General features: G+C 44.5%; 1 protein-coding gene across 5 annotated transcripts in view; it reads left to right on the top strand.

Annotated features, from left to right (window-relative positions):
- Positions 1-17,612, top strand: part of AOAH (acyloxyacyl hydrolase) — a 180,343-nt gene that overhangs the window by 62,766 nt on the left and 99,965 nt on the right. For all 5 annotated transcript variants that reach the window (XM_070511887.1, XM_014840719.3, XM_070511882.1 and 2 more), the window contains 3 exons: positions 3,865-3,924; positions 9,574-9,644; positions 16,502-16,562. In XM_070511887.1, the coding sequence (XP_070367988.1) occupies positions 3,865-3,924; positions 9,574-9,644; positions 16,502-16,562 (192 nt within the window). The remainder of the gene's footprint in view (positions 1-3,864; positions 3,925-9,573; positions 9,645-16,501; positions 16,563-17,612) is intronic.

Raw genomic sequence — 17,612 nt, 5'->3', positions numbered from 1 at the left:
GTCACCAAGCCTCTCCTCTTGTCTGAAGACTTTGCTCTGGCTCTGGTTTGGATGAACACTTGAATCATTCTAGACAAAAATGTTTCACAAGCCTCCATGGATGTATGCTACCATGTGCTTGGATGATCAAGTAAAGAGTCGGCCTCTCCCGTTTTGTAGACTTCTGGGGCACCACGCCATGTTGTCACTGGAATTTTCCGAGTTCTTGAGTAAGGAAATTCAATATACATATCCAAGGTTCTTTGGACTATAAGCCTTCAGGATGACGGCTTATATCTCTGTGAGCCTGTGTGATGGCTTCCTTGGCTATTCACTCGTGAGAGTGTTAAATAGGCTCTGAAGGGGATTTGAAGCTGGAATAAGGAAACGCTATAACCAAAGGGAGAAAGTAATGAGAAGCTGAAAAGATTTGACCATAACAAATTGCAGGATCAAGCGAGCACTTCCAGGACCGAGCTCCTCATTGTTGATGGAGAATCAGCTTATGCCTCCCATCATTGCTCTGGCCGAGTCATAAACATCATTAGGGCTCCAACCAGAAGACTTTTATAGCCAGCTCACAGTCTATTCCTAAACTGTCTCTCCAACTGCTGATTACAGTTGTACCCTCCATTCTGAAGTTTAATTTTTCAGAAGATGGAAGTGTTGTCCTCATACCTTAGAAACAATGGCTTAAACACTGTGAAAATGTTACCAAGGAGAGACAGCAATTATCTTCATTTTCACGTGGCTTACAATTTGCCCCCATGCCTGTCATTAAGACAAGCAAACAAATTAGCTTTTCCAAATGTCTTTGAGTCCTTACATCCGTTCTCTTACAAGGAAAATGGATCAGGCCTTTGTCTAGACTCTCTTTTTGATATCGGGATTAGTGTACTTGAACTGTGGGAGAAAGCGGTGCTCTGATCAAGCCAGGTCCAGATGAACTTGCCCTCAGCCTTCCAGGGAGGACCACAGAAGCTTCAATCAGTGTAGCACTGAGGGGTCAGGAGGCATTTGGGACAGCCCTTGCCACTGCTTTGTTTTTGCTTGTCTTTATCCCTCACTAAACATTGATCCCCCCTAGAGAACTGAGCTGGATTAAAATCAAACTGATTCTCTCAAGGGAGTCCACATGACCTCTCCTAGGAAGACTTTGCCAAGGCCCTCTCTCTGCTTCGTCTCGCTTCTTTTTGCTGTACTTGCTCCTGGTCTGTCTCCTTCCAGCCCCAAAGCTCTGGGAGGGCAGGGAAATCTCTTCACCACCAGATCTCCAGGGTCCTCACCACATGACTGTACCCTGAGCACATCAGTTTCTTTTTCAATGAGAAACAGGGCCACATGCACTGAGAGCTTTTTAAAAAGCATTTATTGCTGATTTTGTGGTTATTACTGAAAATCTAGAAAACACAGGAAAGAACAAAAAGAAAAAAGTTGTCACTCACAATTATTATGGCATATTTCTTTGCAGGATTTCTTTCTGTCTCTGTAAAATCTGATAGGCTGTTTTCCTTGCTTAATGTAGTATCATGAACGTTTTCTTGCACTTTTTGTTTCTATATCTATTGAGCACCTAGTATGTAGCAGGGACTGTGCTGGGCCCTGTGGATGATGAGCTTGGCTTAGAATGCAGAGTGGTACTTCCTTCTGAGACAGAGAAGTACGGGGCATATAATTAAGGCAGAAGAACACCACCTTCAAGTTTCAATGTTGTGGAGAATGAGCTTGAGGCTAGCAAGTGCAGCCAAAAAGGGCACCATAGCAGAAAGTCACAACCAGATCTAGTGTCTCATAACGACCTCACCAGAAATGCTTACTTTATACAATAGGAGAATTTCCAGGATTTGTTGGAATTTCCAGAAAAAAATTTTTGAATGGGGCCATTCCCTAAGCAGTCTTTCTATTAAAGACATTCGTATGTTAAAAGTTAGGATTGTAATGAATTCTTTGGGCCCTGCTGTCAGCCAATCAGAATGAACTCAGGGAGTGGTGTTGAAGCGCAGTCTGGAGGTGCCCACCAGGCGCACCATGACATTGGCCCCTTCTTTAACTTATTACAAGGAGTTCTGGGAAGTCCCAGGGAGAGGCTGGGAAGCCAGGGCAGTAGTGGGGACACTCAGGAGCTCAGGGACACAACTGTTCACCAACTGACACCGTGGTGTTTCAATGTTTTAAGAAACGTAACACTGTTCAAGGGCATCCTGACAACCAGACCCGCCGGAAGAGCAGCTGCTTTTCTCAAGTCTCTAACACGCGCTCTTAGATGTCAGCTAGCCTGCTGCCTCTTACACAAGTGCCATAGTTTGCCAGCCTTTGAACTTGAGCTGAAGGCAGTGTGATTTGGGGCAGACACCAGGGAGAGGGTTTCAGAGCCTGCCCACGGAGGGCTCTGCTGCCCTTCTTCCTAAAACACCACCTGGAAAATTCACTCCTACCCGGGCTCACACAGAGTGGTCACTCCTCTGTTCATGTTAGCTCAACAAGGCTGTGGTCTTCAGAACATCACATAGCTCCAGGGTGGAGAAAGGCATCTCCCAGAGTGAAGAACGTGCACAGGAGGGGCTCAAGTCATGAACATCTGTCAGCAGCAATGGCCAGCATCTCCCAGGCGGCCTCCCCTGCAGACTAGCCAGCTTCAAAGTCCCATTCCAGGACCCATTTTTTCTGCTTAAATGCTGGGACAATGTTGTCAGTCACCTGGAGCAAGAGCTAGGGCACTCTCCCCAAATCTCAGCTTCCCTACTGATTCGGGTAAGGGAAAACTGGGGCTGAAAGACAGAAGTTTCCAATCAAGCTATCAATTATTGAGCACAGGATTATGGGGGCAGACCTGAGCTAGGGGCTTCACACGAATGATGTCCTGTAATCTTCACAGCACCTTATGAGGTAAGTAGCTGTAATCCCCATGTTGCAGATGATAAAAATAGAACTTTCTAATATGTTAAGGAATTCTCTGCATGCTGAAGGGCTTGGAGTATAACTTGGTTAAGGTTGCACAGCTGTTAAGCAGCAAAGCTGGGGTTTGAACCCAGGCATGCAAACCATCACCCATGCTCTGTTAGAGGCACACAGGGAGCAGGCCAAGGAGGAATGTGGCAGGGCCAGGACACGTGCACTGAGTGGAAGGACAAAAGCTCTGGGAAGCAGCACTGAGAGCAAATCTTTCCCAACCCTCACTACACTCCCAAGGTACTTTTCTTCCAACTCTCCCAGAGATACACCAACACAGTGGTCCTTGGAGTTCCATAATGACAGTTGTTGGTAATGACTAGCCACCTCTTTATAGTTTCAATGTAAACTTGGAAGATGTGCTTAGATGCTTTCAAAATGGTTGAAAGAGAACAGGGGACGTCTAGCTAGGAGAAGAGGAGGTGAATGAGAGATGGCGTGTGACCTTGCGTGCTAGTAGCCAGTCCTTCTTTGGTACAGCAGCACACGGCGCTCAGGTCAGCTGTTGACAGCCTCCTGTGGCGGGGCTTTCAGACAGAAGGACAAGTAGGGAGATCAGCATGCATAGCCGGCAGGGGGGCAGGGGTTCAGATTGCTCTCTGCCAGACACTGGCTTTGCAATCTTCAGCCAGTTTCTTAGCTTTTCTGCATCTCATTTTCCTCATCTGTAAAAAGGTCCTACCTCTTAGAGCTGTTGTGAAGATTAAATAAGACAAAGTTTACAAAGTGCTTAGCATGGCATCTGGCACAAAGTAAATCCCTTAATAAAGATGGTTATTAACATGAAATTGCCTTCTTATGAATTATTTTATCACAAATTTATGGAATAATTTCTTTATTGCAAATTTAAGGACTTTATAAATCCTAACTTTAGAAAAGACAAAGAAAGAAAAGAGGAGGAACAAATTGTAATATTGTCTAACTTTGCTTTTACAGGAGACATGGAAATTTACGCTAGAGAAGGCAAGACAGATTGTCAAGAAATCCCCGACTCTGGTAAGCAATCGATGAGTGGAATCCTTGGCACGTTCCTCTCCCTGACCCCTGCTCTCACAGTCTAGAGGCCACAGGCTACTCCAGATACAAGCCCACTGTGTAACATAGTTAAATTGGAACTGAAGTAGAATTGTGAGCTGCTTCCCCCTTTTCTCCTCCCTTCTGTCTACAGCAGCGTTTCCCAACCTCAGCACTACTGACACTTTGGGCTGGATAATTCTTGATTGTGGGGGCCGTCCTGTGCATTGTAGGATGTTCAGCAGCATCCCTGTCCTCTACCCACTAGATGCCAGCAGCACAATCTACTCCTCCCTGGTCATGACAACCAAAAATGTCTCCTGACGTTGTCAAATGTCCCCTGGTATTCACAGTTGAGATCTGCTGCTCTCCAGCAGACCATTTTTAAAGAGGCTGTTCCTCCACTTTCAGAACATATGACTTTAGGCTGAGCCTCAGTTTTCCTGTCAGTAAGATAGGGACAATAATAGCATTCCTTTCCCAAAGCAATGTGAGGACTAATAGAGTTGATGTGTGTGAAGTGCCTGTATCATGCCTGGGATTTATCAAGCTCTCAATAAATGCTAGCTAAACTCATCACCATTATTATTCCTCTCCCCTAATTTGTCCTCTTTGTAATAATAATTTTATTCAACAGATAGAATGTTCAGTTCAAGTCAGTTATCACGGAGTCAAGTATTTGACTTAGGCACTGGTTACAAATCAGCCCAATGTTAAGGGAAACAGAAAAGTAGACCTTTAGGGGCCGGCCTGGTGGTGCAGCAGTTAAGTTCACACGTTCTGCTTTGGTGGCCCAGGTTCGCCAATTTGGATCCTGTGTGCGGACCTACACACCTCTTGTCAAGCCACGCTGTGGTAGGTGGCCCACATATAAAGTAGAGGAAGATGGGCACGGATGTTAGCTCAGGGCCAGTCTTCCTCAGCAAAAAAGAGGAGGATTGGTGACAGATGTTAGCTCAGGGCTAATCTTCCTCAAAAAAAAAAAAGAAAAGAAAAGGAAAAGTAGACCTTTAAAAGACAGAGGCTCCCTCGTTGCTAAGGTCCTGGCAGAAAGGAAGCATTCTTCAGAGATGAGAGGGTGAGGACCTCATCCTTGGCTTCTCCCTGCTGGCCCGGCTCATCACTTACCCTGATGCAATACATTTAAGGTGGTATTGATTTGGCAACACAGAAATAAAGGGGAGGAAAATCCCTCAGGGCTTGGCTTGCCAGATTTAGCAAATAAAAATAGAGGACATCCAATTAAATTTGAATTTCAAATATACAAGAAATAATTTTTTCATGTAAGTATGTCCAGTGCAATATTTTATCGGGTAATCCTATTGTGGGAGGCATATGTATTTTGACATACAAAGCTGATACATGTGGAATGGCAGTGTGCGGGCATTTGCACACAATCGATTAATCAATCACAATGTCTGCATGGCCAATCATTATTTAATTCAGTGAATAATTACAGGCCCACCATAGCCAGTTCAGCTAATCTGCTTTAGTTGTTGAACAAGAAATTGAAACAGCACGGGAAACCCTTGACCACCACCGTCAGAACACTAAACAGAACTGGAGAATAATACAATTCTTCTTTTATTCTTCTCAATATGCATCTAAAAACTTATTCTCAGGGCATTGTTTATTTCACTAGCACAAACTGCCTTGGCATTAACTCAAAGGCTCATTAGAATTTTACAATTTTTCATTTCTGTCACCAAAATTGCTAGCATAATTCATGGGGCAGGATTCCAAAATTCCTTTTGGCTTCTCACAAGGAATTATTGGAATCCTGCCCCATGAATTATGCTTGCAATTCTGGGTGAGAAACCAAAAAAATAATTATGCCAAACAATTCAACAATAAAAAAACTCTTCAAAAACCTCTTCCAATTTATTTACTCTCCAGATTAAAGCTATCAAAGAAAAAAAATCATCAGAAAATGCAAATAAGCATCTCTGGAAAACTGTCCAGAGGATATTGGCTGCAATTAATCCACTGTGATGGTGGATAGGATGCAGACCTGGCGGGATGCAGAGAGAAACCCACAGTAGGTTGTGTATTATTTCAGCACAGCCTGTCAGACTGCAAGAATCCTGACTGGGGAAAAGTTAAGTATTGTGAAGGGAGTCAAGTGTCCCAGAGAAGATCTGCACCTCAGTGAGGCCCTGAAAAGCTCCTCAGGGGGACTTTTCACAGATTCAGCAGAGCACCGAGCATCTAAGGGTTTAGAGTATCTGAGGATGGAATCAATTTATTTAATTCTCACAAAAACCTCTACAAAGTAGAGAGTACATTTTTGTTATCAACCCCGTTCTACAGATGAGAGGACTAAGGACAGACAGATTAAGTAATTCACTCACTCCACATAGCTAGTAAGTGAGAAACCCATCATTTAAAGCCAGATATAGCTACTTCCAAGTTCCTACCCTTTCCACCATGCCAGAGCCCTTGGCCAGACCTCCTCAGCACTAAATTTCAGGAAGCACCCTTCACATCACAGGCCATGTGGATATTAGAATTATGCAGTGTACAACTTGTGAAGCTGTACGTGATGGCCCTGACTGCAAACCTACCTACTCAATAGAAGTGTCTGAGAAGCCTTTGAAAATTGCTGCTGTTCAAGTTCTGCCCCAGTCCAATTAAATCCAAGTAAAATAACACAGAGCAAGGGTTGAAAAGCACTTCACCACGCAGAAATTCAGTTTCAGGTTGGCCGTATACAGAAGAGTGGTAACTCTGCCCATTTGACTCTCTAATTACCCCACTCACCACATTTTCCTTTATCAACCCCCATTTGTTGTTCTGTATTCATTTAACATCCTGGTGTGTGGGAAGCTCAGGATGCAAGCAGAAGCTGGCTAAATAGATTGCAAAGTGAAGATGCTGCGTGACTCTTGTGCCCAGGGACAGCCAGATTTGAGACTTTCATTTTAGAAGGGATTACATGCAGCCAGATGCGATATTTTAAATCCATTGCTGAGTAAATAACAGCCCACATTTTGCCTCTGTCTAGCAAAGCTCAAATTGAAAGGAAGGGCTGGCGAGCACACAAACAAGGACTTCTGCTATGTGGGTCTACGTCCATCTTAGTTCTCTTTGCAAGTAAGTTGTAAGAATAGGATAGTCTTTCCCATATTACATGATGAAAAGACCAAATAATCAAAACCTCTGTCTAAACAGGAGGAGTTCTGGGGGATGAAGCAACATCAAGCTATTGCCCACATTGCAGCCCCAATTTCTGGGGTCACGGAATGCCAAAGACAGCTGCAGCCTTCAAGCTGAATTTTGACAGCAAACAGCTATGCAATTATAACACTTTATTCTGGTGTCCCTCTTGTGTAGTCATTATAAAGCCATCCATGTAAGTTTTCAAAGTATTGGTTATCATCAATGCTAAAATCTCCATTGCCTTTAGGTTAATTAGACCAAGGCCTTTAGACTAATGTAAATCTTAAAAGACGTAGCTCAAACATTCAAATGTAACCTGACTTTGGAGTCTGGGTCTCAGACTGTGTTTGTATTTCCAAATGGCCACCAATGCTATGGTGTGATTTCACACTGGTGTTTGTTTTACACTGTGTCTACAGTCCGGATCTCAATTGATTCCCAGCTCTCTGGACTCAGCCTGGCAAACACCCCTCCTTTCCCCACCATCCCCCTCCTCCCACCTTACAGCAGTGGTTCCCAGCCAATGGCAATTTTGTCCTCCCCCACCCCCTCCCTAGGGACATTTGGCCATGTCTGGAGACACTCCTGTCCTGCTGGCACCCAGTGGGTAGACACCAGATATGCTGCTAAACATCCTACAGTGTACGGCACAACCCCACAACAAAGAATTATTTCGCCCAAAATGACAAGAATGTGAAGGTTAGAAACCCCAGGATCACGCATCAGGATCTCTAGCTGCCAAAGATCTCTCTGCCCGTCTTGTCTGCTCCTGTCCCCCCTCCCCCTCCCACCCGAGATATCTTTGAAATACAAATGTGATCGCTCTGCTTAACACTCGTCCCCACTGCCCTCAGGACGATATGTAGTGTGGCATCCTAGGTTTGTCAGGATGTCTCCTTCCTTCCATAATTCACCTCATTGTCGTGGTTCCCTATGCTCCAGCCAGGTCAGGTGGTCTCCCAAGGTGCCAGACCTGCTCATACCTCCACAGCACTGTGTGGGGTGCTCCCTCTGCCAGGAGCAGTACTTCTCTGGCTTTGGTGTGCACTCCAGCAACGTGGGACCTTGTTAAAACATAGATGCTGACTCAGCAAGTCTGCTGTGGAGCCTGAGACTTTGTATTTCTAGCAGTTCCCAGGCAGCATCTGTGTTCCTAGTTTGTGATCACACTCTCAGCAGCTGGAACCCAGAACAGCAGTTCTCAAACCTTAGTGGGCATCAGGATGACCTAGAGGCTATGAACACACAGATTCCCAGGACCTACCCCAGGCTTTCTGATTCAGTAGGTCAGGGCGGGGCCCACAGATTGCCTCTGTAGTAAGTTTGTGGACTGCACTGGAGTGGCAAAGCCTACAGCATCTGTCTTTTCCTCCCCACCTGACTCCTTTGTACCTGACTTCTGGGTCATCTCCTGCCTCCTCCTCCGGGCTCGTAGACAGCTCTGCTAATGCCTGGACCACTGTACACCTCACAGAACGTGCTAAGAGCTGGGATATCCACTGCAACTCTCCACTAGACCGTAAGATCCGTGAGGACAAGGACAGCATCTTCTGTCTTCACGTCTTGTGTATAGATGAGGGTACTGGTCAGGATTGTTCCTCTAATCCTACAAAATTGGGCAAATATCATGAAGATCCTTCAAGGACTCTTTTATAGCCTAAAATCATTGCCAATTCTCCTTTGCCAGGGTCAAAATATCTGCAACGCCCTGAATACAATCATAGCCATCTGAAGGACTCTCTGGGCTGGCAGCAATCCACTGCATCTCTCCCTTCGTTCATAAATGCTGATTCCTTTTTCTACCCTGTTGTCTTCTTTTTGTTTCATCTGAGGAAAGCATCATGGAAATCACAATCTTTCTAAAAGCACTGCTTACTAAAAAGCCAGGGCTTTTCATTTCTCACACAGCTAGAGTCTTACGGAAACTGCCATCTGAAATCCCTTTGCTCATGAAGCTGGAGGAGCTTGAGCTGCGCCTCTTCCCCAGGGAAGGGCTCTTCCTTCTTCCTTCTTCCCAAGCCCTGGTCCCGTCTCTCCCAAGAGTCTCTAGTTTACCTCATAATAGAAGGGAATTATTTTATTTGAAAATGTTCTTTACTTTCAAATCTTTTTTCAAAGCACTTGGGTAGAATGAGGAAGAAGAATTTTTTTGTCCAAGTAGAACAGACAAAGGTGGGCCACACCCTTTTGGGAAGAGATGGAGAGTAGGTGAGGTGGGAATAGCTGGTGGGGTGAAGAGGAAGGGGGAGCTTCGGCTGAGGAAGCAGCAGGAGCAAAGGCACAGAGGTGGAGTGAATATGGAGAGAGGGGACAGAACAAGAGGTAATTTACTTACGTAAAATGGCCCGCATTCTGGAGGAAGGAGGATCCAGAAATCCAGATTATGGAGCCAACGGGAGAGGAAGGGCCTCTAGAAGTTGGGGGACCATTCCTTGCACTAAACCACCCTTTCTGTTATTTTTTTCTCTCCAGAAATATTCCAGAAGTGATTCCAATATCTGTTCACTCCCGTTTTTGGCCAAGATCTGTGAGATGATTAAATCGTATGTATACTATTTCCACCTTCCTGACCACTGGCATAGGACAGCATCTTTGGTTTCCCTGTTTTCCAATGACTAAAGTGTTCTTCAGACTTAAAAGGCATCTTCCAGGAAATGAAAGTGTTTCTTGCTCACAACTTACACAGACACTAAAAGATAATTAGCTCTGAAAAAAATCAATTTGAAAATATACTGAATACCAGTATCTTTGAAACTCAAAGCCTGACTTATCCCCCATGCTGGAACGCAGGCTGCCAGAGACACTTCTGAGCAGCTTGGTGCCCCTTGCCCCTCACTTAGAAACAGCGCCCCCTGGCTGTGTGAGGTACAGACGAGGGTAGCAACTCATCATGGCAGGGACTCTTTGAGCATCTTTACTGCCAAGCACTCAGGAGGCTGAAAAGGGACCATTTTTTCACAGAGCCAAATCTAGTACCAAAAAAATCTGGCTCAGATCTGTAGGAACAGGATTCCGAATTCAGAGACGCTCTCCAGAATTCCCCAGCCCTCCTGTCTCAGGTTAAAATCCCATACTCCAGCTCCACTTTGAGTAGAGGTTATGCTGGATGTCAGAGTAATGGCTGTCAAAACATTAAGAGACGGAACAGTGTCCTGAGGGGAACATTGGACTATGAGGCAAAATAGCATAGTTTCTACCTTCCACTCACTGCTTCCCACATGACTACTGCTGCTGCTGCCGGGGCATATATGGACGCTGTTCCAGGTGCCAGATGCTGGACTTTCAATACAGTTCCACATTTAGTTCTCACAACAGCTCCATGAAGTAGGGATTATTATTATTATTCCCATTTCATAGAGAAGGAAACTGAGGCTTAAAGAAGTAACTTCTCCCAGCCACTGGGGACCCAAGACACACTCCAGGTGTATTGAATCCAAAATGTACTTTGGGAACATCCATATTCTTCACTCCTGTGCAAGGCTGCTTCTCGAGCCAATTTTGAGAACTTGATCCACTGAACGTCTCTGAGCGTCATTTTTCCCATACCTAAACTTAAGGCGTAGACTAAATTATGGCTGCACCTCAGAATCATTTGGGAAGTTTTTAAAATGCAGACACCTTGGTCTGAGACCTGGAGGGAGGGCACAGCATTCTCCTACGCTCCTGATTGTCTACGTCCTCCCAGGCGCTCATGTTCTCATTCATGTGCAAGACTGAGGATGCTGCAGGTACAGCTGATGCTTTGATGACTCGAAATAATGCTCTTTGGCTGTGAGACATTCATGTTGACCACACCATCCGTCCTGGCCCCTGCTGCTTTTCTTCCTGCTCTCCTGCGGGCAGTTCCTATTTCTTGAGCCCATTCCAGTCTGGCCTGGCTCTCGACATAAGGGCTTAGATGTGAGAACACCCAGAAGTGAGAGTCAGGTTGAACCTCTGGACTGAGAGGCTATATTCATTTTTTAGGGCTGCTGTAATAAAATACCACACACTGGGGGGCTTGGAACAACAGAAATGTATTCTCTCCCAGTTCTGGAGCCTAGAAGTCTGAAAGCAAGGTGCTGGCAGGGTCTATCTGAGACTATGCTCCCTCTGAGACCCTGAGTCTTCCTCACTCTTAGCTTCTGGTGGTGGCTGTCAATTCTTGGCCTTCCTTGGCTTGTAGCCACGTCACTCCAGTCTCTGCCTCTGTCTTCATACGTGGCCATCCTCCCTGTGTGCCTGTCTTTTCCTTTTATAAGGACGTTGGTCATATTGGATTCGTGCCCACTCTAATGACCTCATCTTAACTTGATAACATCTGCAAATAAAGTCACAGTCACAGGGACCAGGTGTTAGAACTTCAACATATCTTTTTGGTGAACACAATTCAACCCATAAGAGAGGCACTTTTCCCGTTTTCTGTCATCCTTCGTCTCATGAGCTTTGCAGGAGCTGAATCCACTGAACAGCTCCTGTCTGCTGTGGAAGCATCTCGGGAGAGGAGGAGGTTATGCTTCTGACCCACATTCAGAGCATCTTAGGGACCCAAGAGTTTAGCAACTTTTCCTGATTCATCTGCCCGAGTGAGCTTCTGCAAGCCAGCTGTGCAAAGTGCTGGCCTGGGTCCCAGAAACAGTATCCACACCACTTTTCATGAATAGGGGTGGATGCCAAGAGCATCAGGACACGGGGCGGGGAGGGGAGAGATCCAACATGAAGGAAGATGCTGGGAGGCTGAGGTGCAGCCAGCTCCCCAGACCCCAATCATTTCATCATGCCCGGCTCTTGTTGAATTGAGACCCCTGTCCCCTCCTTACTGAAAGCATCATTTTCTATGTCAAACGTGGGCCAGCTGGACCCAAAGTGACAGCTCTTCAATTGAACTACCTTTGAAAACCTGAATTCAAGAGCATCTTGGGCCAGAGATTTTCCTGGCCCAATTTAAAAGGGACATTCTTCTTTTATGAAAAAGCAGAAGCAGAGTGTTTTTCTTCTTTGTAAAAATCATTGTACTTCGAGTATAATTTGCAGCAGGTCACAATCTAGTCAGTGCTTTATGGTTTACAAAGAACATTTAAATGCAGCCTCATTTATTCTTCAAAACAACCTGCAGCTCCATAATAATAACGATAACAAAAAGTTATCTAGTGCTGTCTATGCTCCAGGAACTCGTGTAAGTGCAAGCCTGTAAGGCAGACACCATTATTGTCTCCTTCCTAAAGAGATAAAGCCATTTGCCCAAGATCACAGAGCTAGTCATGGATAAATCTGACACTTGAGGGGCTGGCCGGGTGGCACAGTGGTTAAGTTCGCATGCTCTGCTTCTGCATCCTGGGGTTCACAGGTTCAGATCTCCGGTGCAGACCTACACACCACTCACCAAGCTATGCTGTGCTGGTGCCCCACATACAAAATAGAGGAAGATTAGCACCGATGTTCACTTGGGGACAATCGTCCTCAAGAGAAAAAAAAGAGAGAGAGGAAGATTGGCAACAGATGTTAGCTCAGGGCCAGTCTTCTTCACCAAAAAAAAAAGAATAATAATCTGACATTTGAACCCAACAGCCTGATTCCAAAGGCCACTACCTTGTCTGTCCCTTAACTCTTACTCCACTTTTAGATAAGCAAATAAGTTCTAACACATTAAATGCCTGACCCACTAGCACAGTCGGCAGGTGGCAGGGGTGAGATCTGCGTGTCTTCTGTTACACAATCCTTCAATAAAATCCCCTCCAGCAGGAGTGCCTTTCCTGCTCTGTACCTCTCCCTGCCCTCATCCTGTTTGGTCTAATGCCTTCAAAATACATTAGAGGTATCTCCACCCGTGTGCCCCACCCCCTCTCTCAGCCAGCCCACCTGGGGACTCCAAGCTCACTGGTCCCTGCTCCTGCTCCTGCTCCTCTAAGACAGCCTCCCCATCATTCTCCCACACCGACCGTCGGCCCTTGGAGAGGGAGACATCATTTCTTAGTAAACTGTTTATCCCTGGTACCTACCACAGCACTTAGCCTTAGAGGAACTTAGTGAAGAAATGAGGGAATAAAGAAAGAAAAAAGCACTACTTTGCTAGGAAAAAAAATGTGTAAAATACCAGGCTACTGCTATGGGGCAATCAAGTTTGTTGGTGTTGTCTTGTTTTGATCAAAATCCACAGTGCTTACCCTCCGTTGCTTTCGACTGTAACAGTGGTAAGTCAGGAGGCTCCTCTCTTAATAATCTAGTCTTCCAATAGATTATTTAACTTAGTTTCTATGTGCATAAACCCACATAGTATTATTTCACATAAATATATATGGACTATCCAATTTTATGTTAATTGTGCTTTTAATTCATTATTATTTTTTCCTTTTTCACTTGTTCCTTCTTTCCCATGCCCTGCTCCTTCCACCCACGTCGGTCCTGGTCCCCACCACCAAGGTGAGCCAGGTCAACACATCAGGGTGTAAACTTCCATGGTTTTCTCTGCTCTCATTTCATCTTACAGAGATGCATATAACACACCCACTTATGTACAAAACAGACCTGCTCAGGGCCGGCCCCATGGCCGAGTGGTTAAAATTCTGCATGCTCCACTTTGGCAGCCTCAGTTCGCAGGTTCAAATCCTGGGTGCAGACCTACTCCACTTATCAGCCATGCTGTGGAGGCATCCCGCATACAAAAAATAGAGGAGGATTGGCACAGATGTTAGCTCAGGGCTAAATTTTCTCACACACACACACAAAAAATACCACAGACCTGCTCCCCACCCTGGGGTGCTTCCTGGGACTCAGATGTGAGGACGTTATGCATGGAAACTTTATTCTCCCTAGTTTTCTTTTGTAATGCCCCAGTTTCACGAAGTAATTTTAGGGAGTTTGAACTTGAATAGCTCACTATTATGTAATGAATAGCATCCAGCTACAATTACAATTGCTTGCGGGGTCAAGCCTCCTAGCCCAGCATCTGGCAGCTACGGAGCAGTGGCGGCCAGCAAGTGATTAGCTGCTCCAGCCGACATGGTAACTGGATAGAAAATTGTGTGGCTGGAAACCTGCAAATCTGAAGACAGTCCATGGACCAGATTTGGGATGTCTCCAGAAACTAAAATGTCGTAAGAGCAGACACCCGACTCCTGTTCACACAACCCTAGAAAGCACCCTTGGAATAACTGCTACCATTGCACATAATAACAAAAAGAGCTAATGTTTCACGAGTGCTTACCATGTGCTTGGCGCAGGTCTTCGTGCTTCAAGGTAGCACCTCATTTACTCTTTGCAACAGCCCTAGGAAGCAGGTACTAATATTGGCCCCATTTTACAAATGAGGAAACAGAGGTACAAAATGATTAAATAATTTGCCTCAGAGCACATAGCAAGTAGACAGCAAACCTGGGATGCAAACCCGGAGTCTAATTTCTGAACCCAGAGCTATGTTAAGGGGCTTCCCCTGGCTTTTCCTTCCTACTAGAACACTGTTCACCCAATTACTTGCCTTGAAAATGCTTTCTCATCCTTTAGATTCACCTTAAGATCACCTCCTCCCCTGTATAGAGTGAGAGATGTTTTCCCTCTTGGTGCACAACCCTTTTATAGCATTTTCTCCATAGTACTATAGTTATCCATCGATGCATCATTTTCCCCCACCCATCACTAAGGTCCTCTAGCACAGGAAACGTGTCCTACATTTATCCATAATATCTAATATGATGTCTGACACACAGCAGGGACTCCAAAAATGCCTGTGGAATAAATGAATGAATGTTTCAGCATACAACCAGACACCTGTAAGGATATACAAGGTATCAAATTTAGGTATAATTTTGCAGAAGTAATGTTCGTAAAAGTCAACGATGCCTTATCCAAAACCTTGGAGCCAGATGTGATTTGGCATTCAGAATTCTCCAGGTTTTAAGAAAGCAACATATGGGGTGTATACCATGTCACCCAACACTCTCAGCACCTCCTGATCAAACATATTATATTTCAACAGTGAAATGTAGGAATTTCACGCTGAGGAGGGTAAAGCTTATGAATTGCTTTAAATCAGCTTAGGTCAAGTTTTGCCACCAAATGAATTTGCTACAAAGTTGAAAAAAAACTCCTGGTCTTCAGAGCTGTTTGGATTTGGGGGCTGTGACTAAGAAATTGTGGACTTTATGTAAATTGCAGTTTGTGTCTCTTTGGATGATTAATCTACCCTCTCTTGTCTAGAATATATGGCTTAGTTAGTCACTTTGAGCCTTTAAAATAAGCAGATGAAGTTTAATTTAATGAACTAGCTTTCCAATTCAAGAGACAATTAATTGTTCCTTCCTTCAAGGACAAACTCTCATCTCCAAGACGGCAAAAGTGGAAGGCAATAGCTTCGGCATACCCAAGTGAGACCTTTCACCCAGCCCCTTTTCTCAAAGTGAAAATATGGCTGTTTGGGTCTGTACCATCTCTGTCTCTCTGTCTCTCTCTCTCTCTCTCTGTATGTGTGTGTGTGTGTCTTACCTCCCTTTCTCAACTAGAAAAATAAAACAGCTGTCCAAGAGGTCAAATATGGGGATGGGAGAAAACTACTCAGTCTCACGGGGGTGTCTTCTCTAAAGAAGCCATGACCTGACCCTCTGGTGGTCCACCATCCCAGAGTTCATAAGACGAGCTCCATGCTGCCAATTAGGCACCATGCTGGCTCTGGCTGCGTTCATTTTTCTTGGCGCTCTCAGAACAGCTAACAAGTTCTTGACTCAGAAGACCATTTAATAAATCCTATAAAGGGTCATGTTTCTCTCTCTGCCCTCTAAGCTCCAAGGATAGCCTCACCCTCCAAATGGAGTTCACCATTTAGGGGCTGGGAAGAGTGTGGTGGTAAGGACACAGGGAAACGTTCACCCAGGGAAGGTGTCCACGGGTTTGGCACGAATTTGCTTGGTCATCAATCACATCAGAGTCCTTAGTTTCCCAGGCTCATGAATGGGAGTGAAAGCTGGCAGCTAATGATAACTAAACGCCTCAAGATTCTCAGAGTAAGTGACTTAAAAGAGGAGAATTTTAAGAAAAGACTCCCATTACAGAATGTGTAAAACAGTGCAAATTCAATCTGTAGTGCTGAGCTCATTGACTGGACCAGACTGGAGCAAAACTACAGTCTCCTTCTTTCCTCGGGATCCCAACATCAATATCCCATGCCCTCTAAACTTCGATTCAGTTATTTTACTTCCCCATACAGGCCAAGTTAAACATCAGAGAGAAAATAGTTCTGTTGGGTGGAGAGCAGAGATTGGCAAAGTTTGACTGGCACTCTTACGTACCATGAAGGCCCTTAATTTTATTTTTAGAAAAAGCTTCTGTCACGTAAACTCAACACAGCCGTATCTGAAAATGTCTCTATTTTCACAAACACAGGAGTTTTTTTTTTCTTGGCTCACCAGGTGTTTTGTTTTCTTTTTTCTAGAGCTATAAAAAATTCTGTGCCATTCAAAGATGTAGATTCAGACAAATACAGTGTCTTCCCCGTAAGTATTAAGAGTAACCAAATGTTCACTAGATATTGCATCACTTCCTACAAATGTCTTTCCTTTAATAAGACAAGATTGAATTCCATTTTAATGTATTATTAATTTGATAATACACCATTTCAGGATTTTTACGGACTTTTTGGCATCTTAATAATACATGGAGCATCCACATGGATCTTAGGCCTAGACTGTCTATTTCCTGAAGCCATTCCCAGCTGGAATTCTCCATGAGGATTTCAGTTATCTTGAAAACTGCTTTGAATTATTTTTGAAATTCCAAAACCTCCTTTAACTTACTGTTTTAAAGTGTATGTGTGTGTGTGTGTTCGTGCGTGTGTGCATGTTTGATTTAGAGCAGTTAGGATGCTGGGATGTTCTCTCCGAAAGGAAACAAGCAAGTAACAGATGTCACAAACTCCTCAAAGTTGCTGCACTGCAGATATTCCATGTGGGAATGGGGGAGACAAAAACATCGTTTGACATTATCATGGCCCTTGATTCTCTCAAATCAGGCAGGTCAAACATATAATAAATGTACACTAATTAACCAGTTTGGCTAGAGATTTTTTTAATTATCAGTAAAATGATTCATCGTTTGACCAAATAACCCAGTTGTTTTGGAGCCTAAGAAGACTGATGATTAGTAGAGAAAGTTCAGGGAGTTAGATGGCCCTGCTGTTTGTGGAAGTGCATTTAGACACATATACGAACACACGGATGTGTGCGTGCACACAGATGTACAACATGCACTCATATAACCACACATGTGAGTGCACCAATGCCCACATGCATACATATTCATGCACATAAACCTCCATACACCCACCTACAGGCAGAAACCCCAACATCACCCACACACACATATTTACATACACACACTACTACCTGTTACTGGCCCTGGTACTATATTACGTTGCACCTCACACAGCATGTTTGATCATATTAATTTTAATTTTCTTTGTGATCTCTAGTGTTCCTAGACTGTGTGTGAATTAAGAACTGCAGATGTCAATACCCCCAGACAGCTCTGATTGACCTTCATTGTTG

Source organism: Equus asinus, chromosome 1 (assembly GCF_041296235.1).
Source record: "Equus asinus isolate D_3611 breed Donkey chromosome 1, EquAss-T2T_v2, whole genome shotgun sequence".
Classification (NCBI taxonomy): Eukaryota; Metazoa; Chordata; class Mammalia; order Perissodactyla; family Equidae; genus Equus; species Equus asinus.
This window is presented reverse-complemented; position numbering and strand designations above follow the sequence as displayed.